The 22,386-nt window shown below is 48.0% G+C and overlaps 1 protein-coding gene across 11 annotated transcripts; it reads right to left on the reverse strand.

Moving 5' to 3' along the window:
- Positions 1-1,053: 1,053 nt before the first annotated feature.
- On the reverse strand, positions 1,054-22,053 carry EXOC7 (exocyst complex component 7). Of its 11 annotated transcripts, none has more exons than XM_018919099.3 (21): positions 21,886-22,053; positions 21,005-21,070; positions 19,769-19,953; positions 18,987-19,092; positions 18,278-18,500; positions 17,073-17,240; positions 16,094-16,105; positions 11,498-11,590; positions 10,452-10,520; positions 9,120-9,265; positions 8,764-8,916; positions 8,152-8,250; positions 7,495-7,557; positions 7,104-7,170; positions 4,586-4,684; positions 3,400-3,520; positions 2,884-2,979; positions 2,539-2,602; positions 1,974-2,015; positions 1,689-1,822; positions 1,054-1,309 (listed from the first exon to the last, which is right to left on the reverse strand). In XM_018919099.3, the coding sequence occupies exons 1-21, from the start codon at positions 21,943-21,945 to the stop codon at positions 1,207-1,209; spliced, it is 2,169 nt and encodes a 722-aa protein (XP_018774644.1). In that variant the 5' UTR covers positions 21,946-22,053; the 3' UTR covers positions 1,054-1,206. The 11 variants fall into 11 exon arrangements, with proteins under 11 accessions (XP_018774644.1, XP_018774646.1, XP_050837251.1 ...); XM_018919101.3 differs by having other exon boundaries at positions 4,586-4,651; positions 21,886-22,052; XM_050981294.1 differs by lacking the exon at positions 16,094-16,105.
- Positions 22,054-22,386: the final 333 nt, after the last annotated feature.

Here is a 22,386-nt window from a genome sequence, read left to right on the forward strand (position 1 = left end):
CCTGTGCTCTCATCCAGATTCTAACATCCAACAGCTCTTCCACTGCTGGGCTGATCAGACCCCAGCAAACTCTGCTGTAAACCCTGCTCAGGTGAATAATGGATTTGCTCCAAACTGCAAAGCAGCAGCTATTGTGAGTGCTCCTCGCTCTATGGAAACCCTGGGTTTCAATTGTTACAGGCAAACAATGGAGCAGGCAGCAGGAGAGGGAGAGGGGAGCAGGAAATGCTTGGCCAGAGACCACAGGTACAGCACAGGTGCCCCAAAGCCCTGAAAAGCCTTGGTGCAAAGTGTCAGAGTCCAGCTCCCCTATCAAAGCCTGCCAGGAATGCTCCAAGGCATGTGGGAGAGCAGCACTTGCTCTTCACATGATACCCACAGTTAAACAAAGGGAATGAGCTTGGCTGCTTGCAGGGAAGAGATACATCAGATTTAGGAAGACAGGAGACAAAGAAAAACAGGGATGGGAGGAAGGTGCTGAGTGGAAATCACTATGGGAACACTTGCTCTGCCACAGGTCAATAAGCAGCAGCACCCAGCCAGGGCACAATGGAGCTCCCTCTGCTTTCACTGCTCTGTCACAGCTCCAGGCCCTGCCATCACCCCGCTGCCACTGCCTCACGTGGAATAAAGCACTGATACAGGTCTGGTTTTGGGGTAAAACATCCCTGTACATGACTGGACTACAGCCCTGCCAAGCACCCCCAAACCCCAGAAGCAGCATCGAACCCTGTGACTGAACTAAATAACAGCTGAGATTAACAATGTGAAAAGATTTTGGGATCCTACAGAACTGAGATTCCCAAAACCCCTCAGGGAAGCAGGTGGCACCATTTGGAGCTCACAGCCTCCTGCCATTAACAGAAGGGCTATACCCAAACAGGTTTTTTTTGGTTGTGTATTTTTCTTTCTTTTTGTTTTTAAACACACTCCCCATGTCTGCTGCACATCAAGGCATTAACACAAACCCAGGAGAGGTGGATGTGCCAAGATAGGAGTCCACAGGGCAGACTTTGCCTTATCCCATGGATCCAGAGCAAAGACAGCCAGGAGTTAGTGTTTCCACAGGTTTATAAATCTGATAAATACAAGTTTAACACCCTGCCCACCACAATGGGGCAGGGGAGAAGGGAAGGGAGTCCCAAGGGTTGCTGAGAGAGCACTGGCTTGTACTTGGCAGCTGGAGAGTTCACGACAGCTAAAAATTTATGCTGACGTGTCAAACAGCTTCTCAATCATCTCCCCCACCTGGTCGACCTGGTATTTGATGTATTTCTCAGGGTTCTTGGTGAAGGGCACATTGCCAAATCTACAAAAGAAAACAGTGACAAACAACTGGAACACAGCAAAGAGACCCACTAGTCCCTCCTCTGTCACAAATCAGCTCCACTCCAGCACACCCCACTCAAGTGACAGTATCCTGTGTAGAGCAAGTGACCTGGTTACAACTGTCCTCACAAGTTTTACATGAACAGCCCAGGGTGGCTCAGGGCTTTGTGCTCACTGACCAAGGAATCAGGGTGACAGCAGATGTCTGTGAATACTCAAGGTCAGCTTGGGAATGTCTGAGTGTGCAAAGTAGAGAAGCTAAGATAGGACAATAGAAAAGTAGCTTGCTCAGGCCATACAAGGCCCCAAAGACCTCAGTAAACCCAAAGAGGACAGGAAAGTGCTGCAGGAGGTCTCACCTGTTCAAAAAGGCACCATAGGTCTCTTTCACAATGGTTTTCTGTGCCCGGCGGATTTTGTCTCGCTGCTCCACGTCTGGGATTGCCCAGGCCTTCTGCATCTTACACAGCTCCTCCAGCCCATCATTAAAACCCTGCCCGAAGAGAAACTCAGTTAGCATCCCATCTGCAATCAGAGTCTGATGCTCCTTCCCTCCCCTGCTGATCACCAAGAGGTCTCCTCCTCAGGCAGATCTGTGTCCCAATCAACCAGGGATGTTCTGACACCATCCAACACCTCCTTACCTTAAAGCGCTCCTTTATCATCTGCCTCTCCTTGTCCTTGAGCTGCAACAAGGAGGGAAAGGACTTTATTTCATCTCCAGAAATAAATATCCAACACCAATGTTTGCCCACAATTCCCCATCCAACCTAAGCAATACCCAGTAGTTGGTTTGGATTCCCTCTCCTACAGCAATGAGGAGAGAGATGCAGAGAGCAGCACACCCTACACTCAGCTGAAGTAGGGTTAACAAGGATAATTTTTAGCCAGAACACATATAAAATAGACTTCTTCATGCTTCCAGCCCTTTCCAAGGGAAGGTCTTAGGGTTTTGAAAATCCAAAACAGAGGCATCTGCTCAGGTGAAGATGTAATAATGGAGGCAGAGATTAAAAGACTTGGATGAATCTAGGGCAGGGGAGATGAGAAGGCACTGCTGCTGTCTACCTGTGCCAGCCACAATGGTCACTCTGCAGAGTGATACTGGCATGAGACATAAAGAAGGTTTCTGAGAATTTTTTATGCCAAAGGAGATGGTGTTTCTGGCAACTTCTGTCGTGTCAAGCCCATCCTTGCCCATCCTCTCACCTTCACTCCTGGTTGAAAGACAGGCAGGTTTCTCTCAGAGATGTAATCTGTCACCTTCAACCAGCTGCATGTGCAATGAGATGGGAGAGAAGCAGAGAGTTATTCTCTACAGCTCTACCAGAGCACCTCTGTCTTCACCTGTGACCCAAAGGCCAACTCAGACAATACACACCCCAAAACCTCCCACAGTGACCCCTGCCCAGGATGGATGAATTGCTTGGAAACTAAACATACTCTGCTTAGCCAAGTTTTTCTGGTTTAGGTGAATCTCTCCCACTGCTCCAGCAGCTCCCAAAGAGCTCCCAAAGTGCCAAAAGCCAGGCAGAGGCAGAGGATGTCACTGACCTGCGCTGGTAGGTCTGGATCTGCTGCTCAATGAGCTCCCGGTAGGACCTCTCAGCCGTTTTCTGTGTCACAGCCACCAGCTGGATCAGCTCAGACCTGGAAGAGCAGGAAACCTGAGGAAGCACCTGAGCCAGCTGCTCTCTGAGCTGCTCTCAGGATGGCAGCATTTCAACTCCCATCAACAAGTTCCTTTCAGCCCTTTACAATAAAATGATCCTTGAAATGTGCAAACTGGGAGACAGAAGCAACTCTGAGTTACTTTCCACAGCCACATTCTCAATCCTCCCAAGATCAAAGGATTCTCTAAAACCTAAGGGATTTCCTAATGCTTTTATCTTCCACTCTCAGGTAATGTGATGGTTATAATACTGCAAAACCTTCAAAGAGGCAGTTTCAAGGACAGAAGAAAAAGCAGATATGAGGCTGGCAAGTAAATGCTCTCAATGCAGAGCTCTGCTCCAAAACCATCACACCAGCCTTGGACTTGAGGGACATTCACTCAGGACACACACTTACTTCTCCAGAGATTTCAGAATGTAGTTGTAGTTGTTATGCAGAAAAATGGCACTCAAAGCTGGGTCTTCATAAACCTTGGATTTGCTAAGCAGGTTAAGCTGCAGGTTGCCCAGAACTTTGCCTTAAAGTGGGAAAAATACAGAACAAGAAGTTTTGCACTGAAACTTATTATTGAAAAAGCAAACCAAGCTGCAGGCCCAGACAAGTGAACAGCACGTGCCTGACTGCCTGCACAAAGGCTACAATCACATGTACTTAACAGTCCTTACACAGATTTTTTTCAGCAAGTCACCAGAGCCTCTCTGCAAACTACTGCCTTCCATGCCTTGGCAATGGAGGGGCACTTTGGGTTCAGAGGAACCCCCAGAACCTGCCCCAAAGCAAGCTCAGGTCTCAAAAGCTGAAGGACCTGCTCTCCATTGTAACAGAAAGAGAAATCACTGGTGTCACTTTCTTAAACTCCCCTTTGGCAGCTGGGAGTCTTCATGGGGTTGAAGGTGACAATGGTTTAAGGGAATAGCTCTGCAGCAGAGTCAGCTGTTGCACTGTGCTTTGTCTTGTCCTACTCTAACAGCCAAACTCCCAGTCTGACCCCTTTTTTCATCCCTCCCATCAGACTTCAGCTCAAATGTGGAAACATCACGTGGAGAAGAGACACAGCCTGTGCTCTTCACCCAGGAGTGAGCCCAGTGAAGGCATGTCCATGGAGCAGAAGCAGGAAGCTGATGCCTTCTAGGGGCTACCTAAAAACAGAGGCTCAACAAAACTCAAAGAATAAAAAGCAGTTGTATTTATTGAAGGGTCCTCAGGTACATTTCAGCCCCCCTGTCCAGGGCTACACCCAAAAATGGACAGGGTCACAGGTTTTCATACTTTTATAAGTTTGGTCTGTTTGCATATTGGAGGTTAATCTTCCAATTACAGCTTTAGGTAATGAAGTAATTTACCCGAAGTTTTCTCCCCCCCATAACTCACTTTTGTTTACATTTCTTAGGGCCTGAGACAGTGAGGTGTCCTTGATTCCCAGGCCGAGAGAGGAATTGTTCTGTCTGACCAAACTGGGAAAGCAGTAGCTAACACTGTATATGGAATTTAGGGTAAAACACTAAAGAACTGCAGGATTACAAATATATGAAAAATATAAAAGCTAAAATCCTAAGGCATCCAAAAAGTGCAGGGTACTCACAGATGTAGGTGCTCAGCAGCCGCCTGCTGAACTCTGAGCTGTAGCTACTGGCTGAGGAGCTGGTCTCTGAAAGGAAAGTCTTAGGCCAGTTAACATGCCCTGGGAAGAGGGGGGTGTGTGGTCAGCCTGCCTCTGTTCCTCATCCCTGTTGCTATGGAATTAGCTCCCATTGACAGTGAAATAGCTCCTGCTTCAGAGCCCACTGTCAGCAGCTCATCCAGGCTGAGGGGGCAAGAGCTCTGCACCCTCAGTCCTTGTGTCTGCATCAAAAGCAGAGCACCCTGGCAGAAATATCTCCTTTCCTTCCAGGTGCTCAGGGAACATCCTTTTGATCAGAAAGAATCATTAAACTCCTCCTCCCCATCCATTCCCCCAGCATGAAAAGTGTTGTTAAGCACTAGAAACTGGCAATCAGAGAACAAGGAGCTGGAGCTGTTAACAGCAAACACACAACAGTAATTGAAACAAGCAGAAGGGCTCTGGAAAGCTTCAGCCATCCCCATGGTTGCTGACAGGGCCTGCCTGGCTCTAGGAGGGACTGTGCTAGCATGGGAGGCTGCCCCTGCAGGCAGCAGAGACTCCAGGCTGGCACATGCTCCTCTGTCTGGAGATGCTTTTCTGCCCTCGAGGGCTTGTGGGCATGGGGCCCACAAGACAAGTGGGGTGGCCACCTCCTCCTGCCCCCTCCAGAGAGTCTGGCAGCCAGACCCAGCTCGGGTGGTCCGAGTTCAGCAGCACCCCATGGGAAAGGCCTCGAGGTTCCTGTTGCTGGGAGCTGGACAATAAGGAGCTGAGCGCACACGGGATAAAGCATGACACCAGCTGGGCCAATCTGCTACCTGTGCCAAAGAAATTCAGTGCCATCAGAGTTTTGAGCCTGTTTCAGCTCCTGTGGCATCCCTCATAGTCTGCTGCTGACAAGCCCTCCCTATTCTCTCCAGCCCACTGGCAAGGATTATTTACCCTCCCCCTTTCCCCTCTTTTCAATTATGTGTTAATTTATTTACAACTGCTGGAGGATAAAGAATTAACATACATCACCAGAGTCTGAGACAATATGAACAGGTAGGTGTGGGTAAGTTTGCTTACCTCTGGGATCTAAAGGAATATTGTATGTGTCCCCAAGAACTACAGAGATTAGGCAGAGCAGAGAGAAAAGGGGAGGGATGAGAGAGAAAAAGAAATGCAAAAGTGCAAAAAGACAGGTTAGAGACCACCATTCCTTTGAGAACAAAGCAGATATTAACACAGAGCAGCTACCGGCAGGTGCACAGGAGAGCAGGCAGGGGTCCCTTCAAGGACACAGATGGAATGGAGATCTCAGAGGAAAGGCAGAGTCCAACCTCCTTCCCCTGCTGGAGACATTGTTTGCATTGTCATTGGTTGCATTTAAAACAACACCTCATTCCCAATCAGTTGCTTTCAAGGCAAAGCTACCTCAAATCTATGCTGACTTTTCAATCAGCTAAGAGAGATCTCACTGCAAGACAACATGTCAAGACTTCCAAACAGTGCTGACATCACTATTCAGGGGACAACATGGGAAACAGTTGGTTGTTCCAAGAAAAAATTCAGACCAATACTTTGGCCAAGGAGAGGGAGCCAAGGCCTGGAAGGGCCTGAGCACAGTGAGCCTGCAAGTGGAAAAGGCACAAGGCAGTGCTAGAAGAGATGGGGCAAAAGCAGAGACATCTTAGTTTGAGTTGATTTAGAATTAGCAAAAATTTCCAAATAGAACTTTGCAGGTAACAGTCTGGAGGCATTATTAAGCCTCCTCTTACCTCTGCTTCTAATGGGCTCTTTAACCCTCTCCAGTCTGTGCCTCCCCAGGGCCCTATGCCCCCTGAATCTCCAGTCTGCTCTATTCCAAACTCCTTGAAAGAGCTCACTGGAGAGCCTGGAGTTACTTCTCTGCACAGAACCAAGAATCCCACTGGAGCTGATAAGCAGCACCACCCTGCTACACGAGCAGCTCTCAGCTTCTGATCTATGCATTTATTTCCAGTGGGTCTCTTCAGCAGCCTAGAGAGCAGAACTAAAACTTGTCTCTCAGACAGGATGCACAAATGGCTCCAGAGTCCCAGCTTGCCCATGCCTCAAGACTGAGGAGATTCTTGCTGCTGCTGCTGTTGTACTCTGAGCAGAGGATGGTGCTATTCACACACAGAGCCCAGCTGGAGCAGCTACCCTCACTCCAGTACAGTCACACAGCACCAGGCCAGGGCCAGACTTGGAGCTAAAAGACCCCTCTCAGAGCACACCAGCAGTAAACACCATCCTCATTGTACCTGCCAGGAGCAAGTGTGGAAGGCCAGCAGGGAACTCTGCATCCCTTGGAATTCTCCAGACAATCAACTGTGTGGTCAAGGCAGATCAGAAGACAAGACAAACCACAGGGTGAAGGACAGGAGGAGAACAAGCTCACAGTGCATGTTGAGGTTTGATCACTTCAGGGAAGATGTCCAGGGAATCTGAGGAAGGAACTGCACGCCCAAGCAAGCCCCATGCATGTGTGTACCTTGTGATGCCAGCATGGCACCTGCTGTCTCCTGGAAATCCAGTAATTGCTGTAGGAAAAGGATGGCCTGGAAGCAAAGGAGGGAATTTAGGAGCAACCAACATTACATCTCCTGTGCTCTGCTATTAAGGATCATGAAGAATCACTTGTCCCTCCACACTTAGAGGCATTCAAGAACAAATCACTACACTCCTCTGAACTACTGGGTTTCCCACACACAGCCCCACCATGGCTGAGCAAGGGTCAACAGCTCATCCTGCCATGGAAGCCAGGTAATTGTGTAATTGTTAATGCCAAGACACCTTAATTTAGGAAGTCTCTCTACTGTTCTTTTTAAAACTCCTTCAGAAGCTGTTTTCCAAAGAGGATGGTTCAAATCATCACCACGTACATTGCTGGTGAGCTCATGAACTGTCCCATCTTTTGGCATGTTGTACTCCTTGTCTGGATCATTCTAAAAAGGGAAGAGAGAGACATAAGGTGAGCATGGAAGGGGAAACACCTACAATACAACTGCTGCTAAAGTGAGCTGAAGGATTCTTCATCCAGCCACTCCCAACACCCTCAGGCCCAGCTCTTGCAGTGCCATCTCCTGGTGCTCAGAAACCAGAGCTGCCAGGCACCAGCAGCTCAGAACCTCAGGGCTCTGTTCAGCAAGTGACCATCACACCTTTAGCTCACCTACCATTCACCAAGTCCATCGTACACAGAACAGCTTAACAGGAGTCCTCCAAAATGTTTCAAGGCAGCAATTTTCCTTTCTGTTTAAATTGCATTAATTCTGAGATAGACTTGGTATCTGCAGAAGCCTGGATGCTCATGTCAAATTATTTGTAGGGTCCCTGCTAAGGATCTTGGGCAAAGGCCTTCTGTGTTTGAAACCAGCACCAAGCATTTGGTATTTGACCCAAATACCAAAGCAATCCAGCAAGTTCCTGCTTCAGTCAGAAACTACTTGGTATCATGGAAAGCTGAAAGCTAAACTAGGGGCTTTGCTCCAAAAAACTCTCTTCCAAGCCTGATCAGAGACCACTGAGGAGAATCCTACCTTAATGTTGTCTGCAAACTCTTCCAGTGCCTTTGCACCAGTGGTCTCCATGGAAGTGATCAGCCCTGGCAGTTTGTTCTTAGTGCCTGCTGCAGTTCCCTGGAATAGTTCCACAATAGATCAAAAAAAGAAAACAAATAGTATCTGAACTTCCACCCAGCACCTGCCCTACCTCACCTCCCACCCCAGCATCTCATTCTCAGCTCCCCATATGCCAGAAGAATATTTACAGCTGTTTTCATGTGTTGTTGAAATTTCAACAACACATGAAATCCCATATTCTCCAAGCAGAATATCAACAACACATGAAATCCCATATTCTCCAAGCAGAATATCAACAACACATGAAATCCCATATTCTCCAAGCAGAAAGGGAAGATATTGTGGTGGTCCATCAGGGTCAGGACTTGAACTGAAAAGAGCTGCTGCTGGGAGATGCTGAGCTGCTGCTTCACCAGCTCAGAAAGGAGCAAGGTGCATTTGTGTAACTGCAGTCCATACTGGGGGACAGAAGCAGCATGGCTTTGCTCAAATCCACTGTGATAATCCATTCCAAAAAGTTCTCCAGATAATACAAGCAACAGGACCCGCTCCAATCCAAATCACATTTACCTGCAAGACCTGGTCAAATTCTGGCTTCATCTGCTTGAGATGCTTCAGGATGGGGAAGATTGTGAGCACAGCTGAATAGTCATGTCGGATGATGGCTTTCCGGGCAGCTGAGACAATGTTATCACCCTCCATGATCAAGTTATCCAATGACTCCTGCAACAAAGCCAGAGACTCATGAGGAAGGAACAGGATTTCTGCCCAGGCAGCACAAAGGGCTCAATGCAGGACACCCATTCCAGACGACCGTTTGGCTGATGCAACATTTGGGGTACCGGTGAGCACATGTTCTCCAGGCTCCGTGCAGGCCCCGGTTCCCTCAACAGGTCCTGCAGGACAAGCACAGAGGCTCAACTGACCTGGATGAGAGAATCAAAGGTCTTCTTCTGGTGGTGCTCTGGGACAATTTCTGTCAGGAGCTGGTATTCACTCTGGGCCAGTTTGACAAAGGCACTGACGCAGTGGATGTATGCGTCAATCTCGATGTCGAAGACGTCATCCCTCCCTGCAAGGGCAAGATGCCTTTGGTTTACACAAGGAGCACGAGGTTCTTCTGGGAAAGTTGATTCTGGCTTTGCACCCATCCGTGTGTGAGAACAAGAGTCCTCTTCTCACCCCTCCTGCCCTGGGTTTGTGTGTGGGAATCTCTGAGTACCCTGCAGGAGGCACGAAAAGCCACCCGCAGCTCAGGAAATGCACATCAGGGCACCACCTCTTTCCAGCCTCGTGCCAGAAGTGAAGTCTGAAGCTCTTCTGGGATACAGACTAAATTTAATCAAGGGCTTGAACACAGAGTACTAAACTCAGGAAGGTCTGAGGTGAATTATTCAACATCTCTGCTTGTATTTTTAGAGTTCCTTATCTCCATCTGTCATGCAGATGAAGAACTGCCATTTGGCATCAATATTTCTGGGAAATAAAGGCTGTACTGGAAGGCAGCTTCTTCCCGCTTGCACAAATAAGATATAAAACCAGGCTGATGAACATTTACATCTTATGAAGTAGGAATATCAGCACAGGTAGGTGAGTTATGTGCCACACAATGTTGCATACAAATATCTCAGTCCTAGAATATGAATATCTCAGTCAAAGAGTCATCAAAGATCCTACGTGGTAGGCATGAGAAGTGATACAAGGGCCAGCACCAACTTGTGCCAACCACTGCTGGATGTGTCTGCAGGACAGACACAGACAGACCCCATCCTGCAAGACAGTAAGATGACAGAGAGAGGCCTTCTCTAAGCTACAGGCTGTTGCTTCTCTCCTCCCAGAGACTCTTGATGCAAAAAAGACCAATTCTTCCCCATGCTGACAAGTAACTCAGGTTGTTATTTTAGAAGATTTGGTCAGCAGAGGAGACACAGACTGCCTGCTGTGCAGCAGTACACTGTAGCATGTGCTGCACTGCTCCCTTTCCTTCAGCACCCAAAGGTCAGCAGCCACCTACAGGAAAATGTACCTCAGTGTGGTGACCTTTGCTTGGACAAAGTTGGGCTCCTTGTCTGAGGGCTTGGGAGGGGGTGTGATTAGTAGCAGTGAATTCTACTGAGAAGAGCCAGAGCTTCTTAGCCAGAGGAGGCTCATGCTTCAGGACTGCCTATGGAGAGGAACAGCCCTGGCTGCACCACGACAGTGGAACACACAAGGAAGCAGGGGGACCAGCTGGCTCCCAGTGCCACCCCGGTACTTACCCGCAGCCGGCCCGTGCTTGTCGCCCAGGGCATCGGAAAGGTGCTTAACACGTAAGTCATGCTCATGACCTATGAGATGGCAGCCGGCACAAACAGAAGGCGCAATTTATCCAGGGTGGTCACAGCAAGGATGCTCACTCTGGCTGGAAGCTGCTTCAAGCCTGGTTTATTTGATCTGGTGGACATCTATTTCCCTACAGTCCCAGGAATGCTTCCTGACCAAATCCTTTTGTTGGGCTATACAGCAGTAGCAACCCTTTGAAACCTGATGAGAAGTGTAAGTTAAGCTGTTTCTTGGACCACAAGAGTCCCGTGGACCTCCTGCCATATGTTATGAATGGGATTGCAGGGATCAGAGGCCAATTTTTACCCACAACCATTAAAAATCCGAACTCAAAGGCCCTCTCCTGCTCAGCATGAGGATTTTCCCCCATGTGAGTGATGTCAGTCACCATCTGGGGTTTAGCAGGCTGCAGCACAGGTGCTGAAGTGACCTGCTTAGGATGGAATCATAGCAGGAGGCAGGAATGTCTTAGAGATGCTTTGAAGCATCTTCTCCCTTATCTGGCACAACCTCTAGGTGCAGAGGAGGTCAGAAAACAGGAGTCAACTATTCAGGCAGGTCTGCACAGAAAAGATGTATAGGCACAATGCACTGAGCTACCTGTGATCCAACACTTCAGCACCAGGTTTGGAAAGGTCACTAGGAAACTGAATGTCTCAAAGTCCAGGCAAAAAGAAAAGAGAACAGGAACACCACAAGCAGATGATAGCAGAGCTTCCATTACCCAGGTGGCTGTGGTAAGTCAACGTTGAGGTAACATTCCTCTCCACCTCTACTCATGCTTATGGAAACTTTAAAATTGAGATAGTAAATTTTGAATAAATAGAACAAATAAACCAAAAATAATTTGGCTCTCCAGCATGTCCTTGGTTCCCCAATCCAATGCTGTCCACCAAGCACTGAACTAATGGAAGCCCCACCTGAAAAAGCAAGGCTGATACACAGAGAAAGTCAAGGGTGAAGTAGCTTGAGCTGTGATTACCTTCCATAGGAATGAGGTTAGAGGCCCCCTTTTTCCCATCTAGACCATGCTGAGAGTACTGTTTCAGAAGGTTCTGAGCCTTACGGATCGTGCCTGTCACCAGAACCAGAGAGAAGAGACAAGAAGACCTAGAAAATGAGTGAAAGAAAACAAACCCAGAACACCAGCCTTCCACCAGCAAGTCACCTGGGCCCAGCAAGAGGAGGCTGGGCAGCAATGAGGATGCTCAGCACAGGAACGTGAACCCCAAACTCATGTCCAAGCGTGCAGATACAATGGCCTTTCCAGAATGCTTCCCTGCTTTGAGGCTGGGGACATAAATTCCAGCCAGGGATAAAGAATCAGTTTGGAGACACAGCACAGTATGGCTGGGTGATAAACACAACCAGAGAAGGGAAGGCATGAAGCTGCCTTCTCTGTAAAGGGTTTAGTGAAGTTGGTGCTTTGCATCCAAGCACAAAGGGTTTGCTGCTTTTCCTCAGCTGTGGAAGCAGGGCTTTGCATATGGACAATTCCTGTCTGGCAAAATGTTGCCTGCTCCTCAGAGTCACAACTGCAGTCACTTAGTACTAGGTGCCTTTCTGAGGGGTATTTTCTGAGCATAATCAATAAAGAGCCATCAGGAGCCCCAGAGCCAAGACAAGGAATGGTACAGGAAGCAGTAAAAGGGTGACAACCTCTGGGCTTTTTTTGCAGCAGCAATTCCCATCACAGGGATCCCAGAATAATGGATGCTGCCCACCCATGTGTAACTTCCACTAAGCCACCCTAATCCCCAAGACACTTTTCTAAAGAACTGCAAATCAATTAAAACCATGAGAAAAAAAAATAACACTGGGTTAACAGATTTATACTTTAAACACACAAAAACCAGACAGAACTGAACAAAAGGCAGTGCTGGATATACAGCTGGAAAGCACAAAACAAAGCATTAATGAGACAACTGAAGCCTAGGCAGTGTTTCCACATTAAAAGGTTAGTTGTCATGCAACAAGCTACAATTATCACAAGCACACCGACACCCTCCCAGAGCAGACCTTTGCTGTTGCCTGCACAACAGGGAACTGGAAGTTTTGGGAAGGTGGAAGGGGTTTCTATAGGAGACCCAAATGAAACAGAAGTGGGCTGAGTAAATGAAGAAGCCGAAAACATAAAAATGCTGCTGCCAAAATTAAGAATTGTTCTTCCGCTACAAAGTAATAAATACCTCAAACATGCTGAAGATCTCTACTTCCACCACTAACTGTGAGCCACAGTGCAGCCTGGAAATGAGTGCTGGCTGCCCAAATGCTGAAGGGAGCCCAGGTACACACTGCTGCACACCCCTGGAACAACATTCCAGGGTGCAGGACAGCTCCATCCCACAAAGGGATTTATGGCATGGGAAGGGAAACTTCAGGGCCCCCAGACAGTGGGAGAGAACAGGAGAGAGAAGTTCCCCTTGCATTACCAAACTGCCTTAAGCTGGTGCACTTGCTAAATGACAGAACATGGTTCCCAAAATGTAATATTTCACTGGTAATAATGTCCTTCTACCAGCTCAGAGTGTTCTCAATCACTTTGTAAAGAAAAAAAATTTTCTTTACAAAGTGATTGAGAACACTCCTTTCCACTTTCTTCTAGCAGGAAACTTCTCCCCTCTTGACCCACATCTGGGGGATGGGAAAGATGGGAAGTCTCACGCCCTTACTGGCTGACGCATTTGCTCCCAAGCTTCTGCCATATGATCAAATGAGGGCTATGCTGCTTCTTCCAAGCTTCCAGATGCTTTTCACACCCTGCATCTCCACTTTATTCTTAGCTACTTCCAAAAACCTCAAGAGCTTGGGCACACCAGCAAGCTCCTCCATGGCCCAGCAGCTGCAGAGAGCTCAACTCAGGTACTGTTCTTCCACCTTTCCCATTTTCAAGCATTTAGGGGGAGGGAAAAAATACAAAGAAATAAAGGGTAAATTGGTGGGAAAACCAAGCAGACAGTACAACTGCTGCTGCTGCCAGCAGGCTCTCACTCCACAGGTATGCAGTGGATGTTTTCACAGCCCACCCTTGATGGTTTCTTCTCTTTTTCAATTTTTTCCCTCTTTTTCTCAATTTCAGGAGCTGATTATGCTGCATTTTATTTACATAAGCACAATTACCTGTGTTTACTGACACACACCGAATGTTCAGTGTCCAGGGGCATCACTTCAGTGCTGCTGGATCCCTCTGACTTGGCATCATAATTAGGTTTTAATGGATTCTGGTGGAAGCCAAATGTTTTTGTTCCAGAATTGTTTTCTCCTATTAAGCAGCTTCCTAACCAAATGGGACTGTGTTTCAGCTAGTAATGAAAACATCACATTCAAGCCAGGCAGTGATCAGTCTGGGAAACAGGAATGGGCTCTTTATTCTGCCACTCAACCTGCCTGTAGGTACCACCTCACTGGAGCACTAAGGAAACTGGAAACGAACTCCCCTGTAGTCTGAAAAGAGCCTCCAAAGGTCAAAAAACATCTGAAACCCTTGCTTCTGCAGCCCAGTTGTTCCATGGAGTGGGGTTTGGGCATGCATGAGATGTTTTTCCATTCTCTTTTTTCTCTCTTCCATTAGGCAGTTTTCTATCCAAGCAGCATGGCAACACATCCTCTTTTCTCAAGCACCAGCTGCAGGAATCTGCATGAAACCAGACAATGCACTCTGGCTTTTGTAGGCAGCCAGGCCAGGTGGCTCCATGCCTCCCCAGAAGTGCAGAGCTGCTGAGCTCCCAGCTGCTCTCAAGCCAAAAGAGAGCACAGGGTCTACAGGCATCACAAAGAAACTTTATGCACATATGTTTGCAGCAGGATGATTTGGGAACCTGAATACACTTGCTCTCTGAGAAGGAGTGCTGACATTCCAAACATCAAACTAAAACCAGAAAAAGCCCAAAAATCATTAGCTCAACTTGACCTGTAAAGTGTCACTTAAAAGGAGACAACTCTGCTTTAGAAGCATCTTCAGCAGTCAGATTTTTAACTGCATGATGTAATAACAGGAGACGGCACAGGGTACATCAACAGACAAAAGAGGAACAGAGACACGAAGACCTTCTGAAACAACACATGGATATGGAGCATGTTCTGTAGAAATCAACACAGTCCCTGGGGTTATCTCTGCCTTGTTACCCTGCTCCTAATACCTCATCTTCCCTTTAGCCTCTCTTGTGCTTTGTTTTGTGGTACAAAAAAGCTATAGCACATCAGATTTAGTTTGTTATTTACCCCTTGCAACAGGTTAAAGTGTGCACTGGGGTGTGCACTGGGATATTCTTCCTCAAGGACCAAGGAAATCAAGTCTCTTGTTGGAACTGTCAGAAAACCCCCTTCTCTGAAACCCAGATTGGCAGAACTTGGCTTTACTTACTGAAATAAAGTAACAGAACAGAAAAAAACCTTTGTTCAAATTGAACAAAGGCTAAACCCAGGGGACTCAAACACCACCAGATAATGTTGCTCTGAAGAGAGCCACTGTGCCAGTGTGAAGATGGTGTGAGACCTCCACCTCAAGAGCTGTACTTGAAAGCTAATGGAACTGCAGAAAAAACAGTGAATCTGTGCCTGAAGACTCTTTTGCTCCATTTTTAATTTCACTGAAGTACAATTCAGCAGTCATAAGAGATGGCTGCTGTATGAGGTTCAACATCCACTGTCCTTCAAGAGCTACAATCTGGTTCTCTGTCTGCTTCATGAAGATTAGAGACAAATGAGCCACTGTTTTTTCTTGACATTACAACAGCCCAATGGATCACTTGAGACACTCTTTCCTTCATGCACCATCAGCTCCCTAATGCATTCAGACCATGCTCTACCTGCTCCATCTCACGAAATCCAATTGAACTGGGCATAAAGACATTAAAAACTTGTGGCACATTTACAGCTGAGACTTTTTCTCATGACAAGTAATTCTGGATGCCCAAATGTATCCAATTTGGAGGAGTCCTGTTTGTAGGAACTTGTGCTCTCCAGCATGTGGGTTCCTCTCTATGGGAGCATCCAAGATCTGAGACTTTATTTAAAAAATCCCTAGGATTTTTCAATAATCTGCCCACAAAAATAAAGCATCTCCCCCATCTCTGACTCTTTACCTAAGAGCACAGGGGAGATACTATCACTTGTCAGGCTGCTCTGAAATGTTTGCTGACCATGCTGAATTCACAGCAATAAAAACACAGGAACCTTTTCAGAATCAGGTGATAACTGAGAAGTGTTGACCAAATCTGAGGCATCTGCAACCTGAGCTTCCCATGGCTCAACTACAGAATCCCACTGGCACCTTTCAGTGTCTCTGAGTCTTACCAAGTGGTTCTCTGCTGCCAGGGAAAATTCACTGAAATTCACAGACCAATTCCATCAGCTTTCAGGGACAGCTCCAGGGCACAGCAGCAATGGCACAGATTGATTTTAAAAGATCACAGAGGTGATGTCTGGATGCCACAGCCTTCCCCAGGCAGCCCTTCCTCTCCAAATATCCCAGGCACACCCTCTGCTGTAGCAAGAAGAGGCCCAGCAAAGCCTCTCCACACACAGAAGTGAAGAGAGTGAGCACCAGGGCCAGCACACACACACATAGACACATTACCTGGGATGAGGACTGCATTCACATCAGGATTATAAAAATAAACACAACACAATTAAAATGGGTATTTCTTCTTCCTCCCTTTCCCCATCCCATCCATTCCCAGTCCCTACCCACATTTCTTACTCTTTTCCTGAACCCACTAAGAGTATTTGGACAACACAGGACAAAATAGGGAAGGGCAGTATTGGCCAGGTAAACCTAGAGAAATATGAACTTTTCTGATGTGATCACTGTTACAGAGGAGACAGAGTGCTGGGACACAGAGGATCAATATTCCTGTGCTGGCTTTTGCTGTTCCTCCTGGCTGTGCTCCCACCAGATGGCACATTCCAGAGATGGGAACTCCAGCCTTACACTCCCAGACTCCAGAATGACCAACATCACCAGCTGCACCAAAACTGCACTGTGAGGAGAAAAGGAATAACCCACCAGCCACATTCATAGTTCTTCCTGAGACAGGCTGAGGGAAGAGCTTTAAGAGTCCTTCTAAACTTCAGACAATTTTGTATCTCATTTTTGTAGGCACCTACCTAATCCCCATCTCAACTCCTGGGGGCTTCTTGCTTTCCAGCACAATAATAATTTATTCATAGCTAATGATTGAAGTGAGGTGTTTTATCAGATGAGCCTTCTATTTGCTGTGGCACAAGCTATATTTCATATGTCAAGGCTAAGGGTTTTACCTGAGGTCTTCTAGATCAAACCCTTTACAGCCCACTCAGGTCTCTTTTTACTCATCTCCTTTGTTAAGGAGATGTACATAGGGCCTCTCTGCTCCCTTAACAGCACCCAGAGAATAGACCTGATGGCTTGGCACACAGACAGAGTCTGTAATCCCAATGCTGAATCCAGAGCAGAGAAGTGCTTACCTCCAAAATCTCACCTAAATGCCCTAAAACCATTTTAAACGCACCTCAGCAATGAGAAGGCCTTAAGATGTGTTAACACTCAGCGCAGGGATTCCTCCTTGGGGACTCACCTGGTCTCTTGATGGGCTTTTTGGTGGGGGTGTCCTTCCTTTTGTTCTGAATGGCAGGGGAATATGGCACCCCTGAGGAAGAGCTGTTCTTACGGAAATGGTCCTTCAGCCCCTTGATGGAGCGGTCAAGCTGCACAGAGCGGATTTGGAAGTAAACTGTCATGAAATCTGAGGAGACAAGGTAAAAAATACATTATAAGCACACTATATGGTAGAGCAGACAATTTATGCCACTGCAGGACTTACAAGCATTGGTGTGGGACCCCAAGTCAGCATCCATCCCTCCCAAAGCATCTCCTATTTTCTTCAAAAACTTCTCCCTTCCCCTGCAATCTTCATTCCAGCCCTCCCACCACACAAAACATTAATTCTACCACTACCAAGTGGTGGAACTGACAGGAGATATTTGTGCAAGGCATTGTCAATTCAAGTGCTCTGCTTCTAGCAGGAGAGACTTCAGACACTTTTCAGGATTCAGGCCACTCGGGAATTTAATGAGGTGCTTGTCATTTGAAAGCAGAATGTAAACTGACTAAAAAAATATGCTCTGTATGCATGAGTTGCCTTTGATCATGGAAAAATTCTTAAGAAGCTTTTAAGGATGTTCATCATACTTGGTAGGCACAGTAATCCTCCCCTCAGGAGTGAATCAGTAAGGTGGGGGGTGACTCTTGGAGCTGCATGAATGTGAAAGTTCACATTTCCTTTACAAGTCTACAAAGTCACTCAATTCTGAAGGAAGAGTTAATAAAGGACTATAAAGCTCTAGGCAGTTCTTGATGCTGCAGAACAGGAAAAGAGACATGTACAGTCTGTGCTGCTTTCCCTCTTGCCCTTGGTCACATTCCATACAAAGAGCTCTGGTCATAACTATTTCCCAAATGGGAAATAAGTGCCCAGTGTCTTGCACATTTATAAAACCTGAGCACTGGATAGCTGCAGCTTCATCTCAAGGCATTACAGGTGCAAGTGCAGTGGATTTTTGCTAGAGGACAGACTTTGCATTAACATAATTTGTGCTTTGTTTACACAGCTCATTCTGTAAAACCGACAAACCATCACTTCAGTCTCACTACAAAAAAAAAAGAGCAGGATTTCCAGGTGCTGGAAAGACTCAAGTACTCAGCTGAAGGTGCCACTACGGCATCACTCAGCCTGCCAGTGCTGCCAGATGGCCACAGGGACCAAGGGGCAGCAGCACCCACCTTGGTTCCTGCCGTTCTCCACCAGCCAGCCTGAGATGCGAATGATGTCGTGCAGGACGCTCTCTGGGAGGTGCTCCAGGGACATCTCCTCCTGTGTGTCCATCTCCTCATCCCCACTGATCAGGTCCAGGATCAGGATGGGTGGCACTGGCTTGGTGTGTCGTGTCATCAAACTGCGGAACTCCGACTCCAGGGATTCCTTGCCCCGCTCAAAGAGGGATTTCTGGCACAAAACACCAGGACAGAAGCAGAACAGGACTTCTGTAATCAGTCAGTCAGGAGTGTTTTTGCATAAGAACATCCTTCCTAACCATTGCCAGGTTTCAAACTCCAACCATGCCTGTATCTGAGAGACTTTTAAAGTGAATTAAATTTAAGAAACGCCTGGGAGCTGTTCAAGTGGAATTTAAACAGATCATCCATTCTGCTCAAGCAGCTGAAGGACTGACAAGAGCTGCTCAGGAGGAGTTTCAACCAACTCCTCCTCCACAGGTGCAAGAGCAGCTTTCAGAGTCCTCCTGGCACAACAGAGAGAGAGAAAAATGCCAGGAGCAGAAATTCTGCCCAGAAGCCAAAGCAATCATTCCTTCAGCTGTGCCCAAACACCGCCTTCCCCAGGCAGCAAACCCAGAGCCTCTCCCAGCAGGGAACAAGCAGCAGGGCTGTGTCTGCCCCCCTCTCATCCACAGGTTCCAGGTCCATCACCCACCACACGGTTCAGCTCTGGGCTGTCGGGATTGTTGTCCTGGAAGTATTCCACTGCCTTCTGGATTTTGTCCATGCAATTCAAGTATTCCTCCAACCTCCCTGTGGGGCTAAAAAATAAAACCAGAAATGAAAAGTAGTGCCCCAAGAAGCAAACAAACAAAATAACAAGAAAGCACCAGACCAGACTCAGGAAAAAAATAGTAAGGGAAATCTCAATCCCCTTTTCTTCAGCTAGGAGGAGATAATGGAATTCTCTTCTGCCTGCACTCACTGCCACAGCAGGATACCCAACCCACACAGCAAGTGCAGAAGTACTGATGATGGAGCAGCACACAACTCTCAGCCTTGCTTTCCTCTCCCAGACAGGCCCTGATGGGAAGGCAGAGGGAACTGCACATCTGGCCCATCTCAGAAAAGTGCCATCCAACACCCTCCCAAGATCAGGAGGCTCCAGAACAGCTCTGGTACATCCTGGATGCAGTGACAACCTCAATGGGCAGGGAAAACCTCTGGGAAAAGGGCAGAGGAAAACAGAGAAGCCACCAGTGCTCATGGAGATTGCAATGGGAGCACCTCTGCAAGATCTGGAAGAGTGAATGCAGAGTCTGAGCTGTCCTTGCCCTGTGGAAATGGCTGAATGTCAAGTCAGTGTGGACTGGGGATGAGGAAAGAGTGTGGAAAGGGTACCAAGCATACCATGGGTGTGTGGAGTCAGCTTCCCCACCCCTAAGTCAAAAATCCAACAGGATGAAACTCCCAGCAGGATCTATCTGCTCAACTCACCCTTCCTTGATGATCTTCTCTGTGTCCTTGGCCACATGGTAGTAGCTGATGACGTGATCCAAGCAGGAGAGGGTCTTCTCCACGTTCTCCTGCAGACGCTGCAGGTTCTCTGTCTGCTTGTGGACAGGGATGATGGAGTTCTCCAGCTTCATCAAGCGGCTCTCAAAGGAGGAGAGGATTGAAACCTACACATGCAGAGAGAAACCAACAGCTGAGGACTTCCTTCCTATGGAGAGGGTAGGAGTTACAGCAGGGAAGTCAGGTTATCTTATCTTCAGGGCCTAGCTTTTCTTTTTGGGCTCTGCTACTAATTCGCCATGGCTCCTTAGCAGCTGTTTCCATCCCTCTATGTCCTGACTTTTATTAACAATCACAAAACAGATCACCTGCCATAGAGGGATGGGCCAATCCCAAATGAAATGCTTGCAAAGAGTGAAGAAAATGTTCCAAGACAGTACAAAGGACAAGCAAAATTCTATTCACCAACAGAAAATAAATCCACAGGAACTGCCTGGAGGTGCCCCACGGATAAAAAGCAGCAAAAGCACAAACCAGCAGCGCCTTTGCTCCACACTGAGACCCTAATAGGAGCTGCACAAGGACCAGCCTAGTGAGAGCCTTCTTTTCTACCAAACATTTGGTTTTTAAAGAGGTTTTGGTTTTAAAGAGGATTGTGACAGTGCTTCTGACAGGTGGAAAACCACAGCAAGCTCATAAAAGGGTGCCTCAGAGTCATCTTTTCTAGGCCAAAAGGTAAATCCTATGTTTTCTTTTCCACACTTCTGTGGTGGTGCCTCTAGGACTTTTTTAAAGCACTGAAACCAAGACTGGATATAGTATATAAACTGAGGGCTTATGAGCCATTACAACACAATAATTCCTTTTTTACGTTTACACAGAACACTCACAAAATAAAACTCCAAACAAAACCTGAATTATGAAGCAACAACAAGATGCTGTTGCACAAACTAGTCTGAGGTTTCTTAATACCTTTTCCCCAAGAGAGAGAACTGACTGTAGCAGAGATGAGGCCAACAGCACATCTGAGCCCTCAGCAGAGCAGGAGAGAGGCTCAGTATTGAAGCATTTCTCAGGTTTCCCCTTTGCCCAGTCACTGAAACCAAAGTGGTTCATCGCTCCACATCCCTCAGATGGGCACAACAACAGCCTTGAAAACTAATAAACCTAAAAACCTAAGGAAAAGTAAAGCCAGGCCCAACGTTAGAACCTCCCTACCATGTTCTTGGTGAGCTGGTCACTCTTCTCAAGGCTCTCTTTGATAAAGGACAGAGTTTCTTCTTCCTGTGAGTAAGATGAAAAAAAATACTCTTAAATTCTGAACACTAAGGTCTAAGTCACTAAACAGTACACATAGGTTTTCACCAATCTTGTAAACGCTGCTGCAAGCCATGTTTGGTCTGATGCTGATTCTGTGGCCACATTTTAACACTGCCACCTCTTAACAGATATCAGGGAAAGTAACCCAAGGTGGGGACACATCATGTAATGAGCCAGGGGGTTTATGAATTCATTGTTTCCCTTCAATGCCATGAGCATCAGCACAAAATAAAATGAACGCTTTTCCCACTGCGGCACAACGACTTAGCACACATTTCCCTGCCACAGCACAACACAGGTGTTGTGCTGGCACCCTCCAAATCCGCCGGGAACTCAGGTGTCCGATGCAAAGCAGCCACCGAGGGCTGATTTTAAGCCATTAAAGCCCACAGATGGGGGGAACGGCAGCCCGCATGGGCTGGCTTTAATCCCCCAAAGGCCCCAGGCAGAGGGAGAACTGCAGCCTGTCAGGGCTGTTCTCACAGGCTGCACCTGCCGGGAGAGCCCCCTGATCCTCCCAAGAACGAGAGGGGAAACCCAGGCCCAAAGTGGGCAGCACAGACGCCCCGACCCTGCAAACCAGGCCTTGAAGGGGGACCTGGGGGTGCTCCCAAGCCAGGAGAGGGACGACGAGGCCCTTGAGGGGTCCCGGGACGCCCCCGGCCCGGTGAGCAGCTCCAGACCCAGCCTCGTCTGCCCGGCAACGCCAGGGGGCTGCGGGCCCGGGCCCAGCCCCAGGCCCCGGCAGCGCCCGCAGAGCGTCACAAGCCCAAGCTCACCTGCTTGAGCTTGTCCTCGATCTCCCTCCTGCGGGCCGACACCTCCTCGCTCGGGATCATCGCGCCGAGCCGCTCCGACGCTCGCTCTCACCGCACCCGGCCCGTCACTGCCGCGCCGCCATGATGGGCGCGGCGAGGCGCACCGGGCATGCGCAGAGAGCGCCGCTGCCATCTTGAGAGTGGCGCCTTTCAAGAAGGGCCCGAGGGGGTGGCGGGGTGGCAGCGCATGCGTACTGCCCTGCCCTGCCAGCGGCCATGTTGGGGGTGGCGGGAGGGCTGCACCGCCATCTTGGGAGTGGCGCGATGAGTGACAGAAGCACCGGATCAATTATTTTGGATTCCGAGATCATCGAGCCCAGCCCGTGCCCCAAAACCCTCTTGACAAACAGACCATGGCACCGAGTGCCACGTCCAGTCTTAAACATCTCCAGAGGCAGTGACTCCACCACCTCCCTGGGCAGCCCCTTGCACTATCTAATCACAATTTTTGTGAAGAAATTC

The sequence above is a fragment of the Serinus canaria genome, chromosome 18, assembly GCF_022539315.1.
Source record: "Serinus canaria isolate serCan28SL12 chromosome 18, serCan2020, whole genome shotgun sequence".
Taxonomy (NCBI): Eukaryota; Metazoa; Chordata; class Aves; order Passeriformes; family Fringillidae; genus Serinus; species Serinus canaria.

Bases quoted from the DNA above. Each gene is read 5' to 3' on its own strand.
- EXOC7 (XM_018919099.3), bottom strand. From the start codon at position 21,945: ATGATCCCGAGCGAGGAGGTGTCGGCCCGCAGGAGGGAGATCGAGGAC. The intron at 19,093-19,768 runs GTGAGTTGAGCA...TTTATTTTTTAG, and splicing joins GAGAAGATCATCAAGGAAGG to CCCCACAGGGAGGTTGGAGG. The intron at 10,521-11,497 runs GTAATCACAGCT...GCCATCTCATAG, and splicing joins TAACCTCATTCCTATGGAAG to GTCATGAGCATGACTTACGT.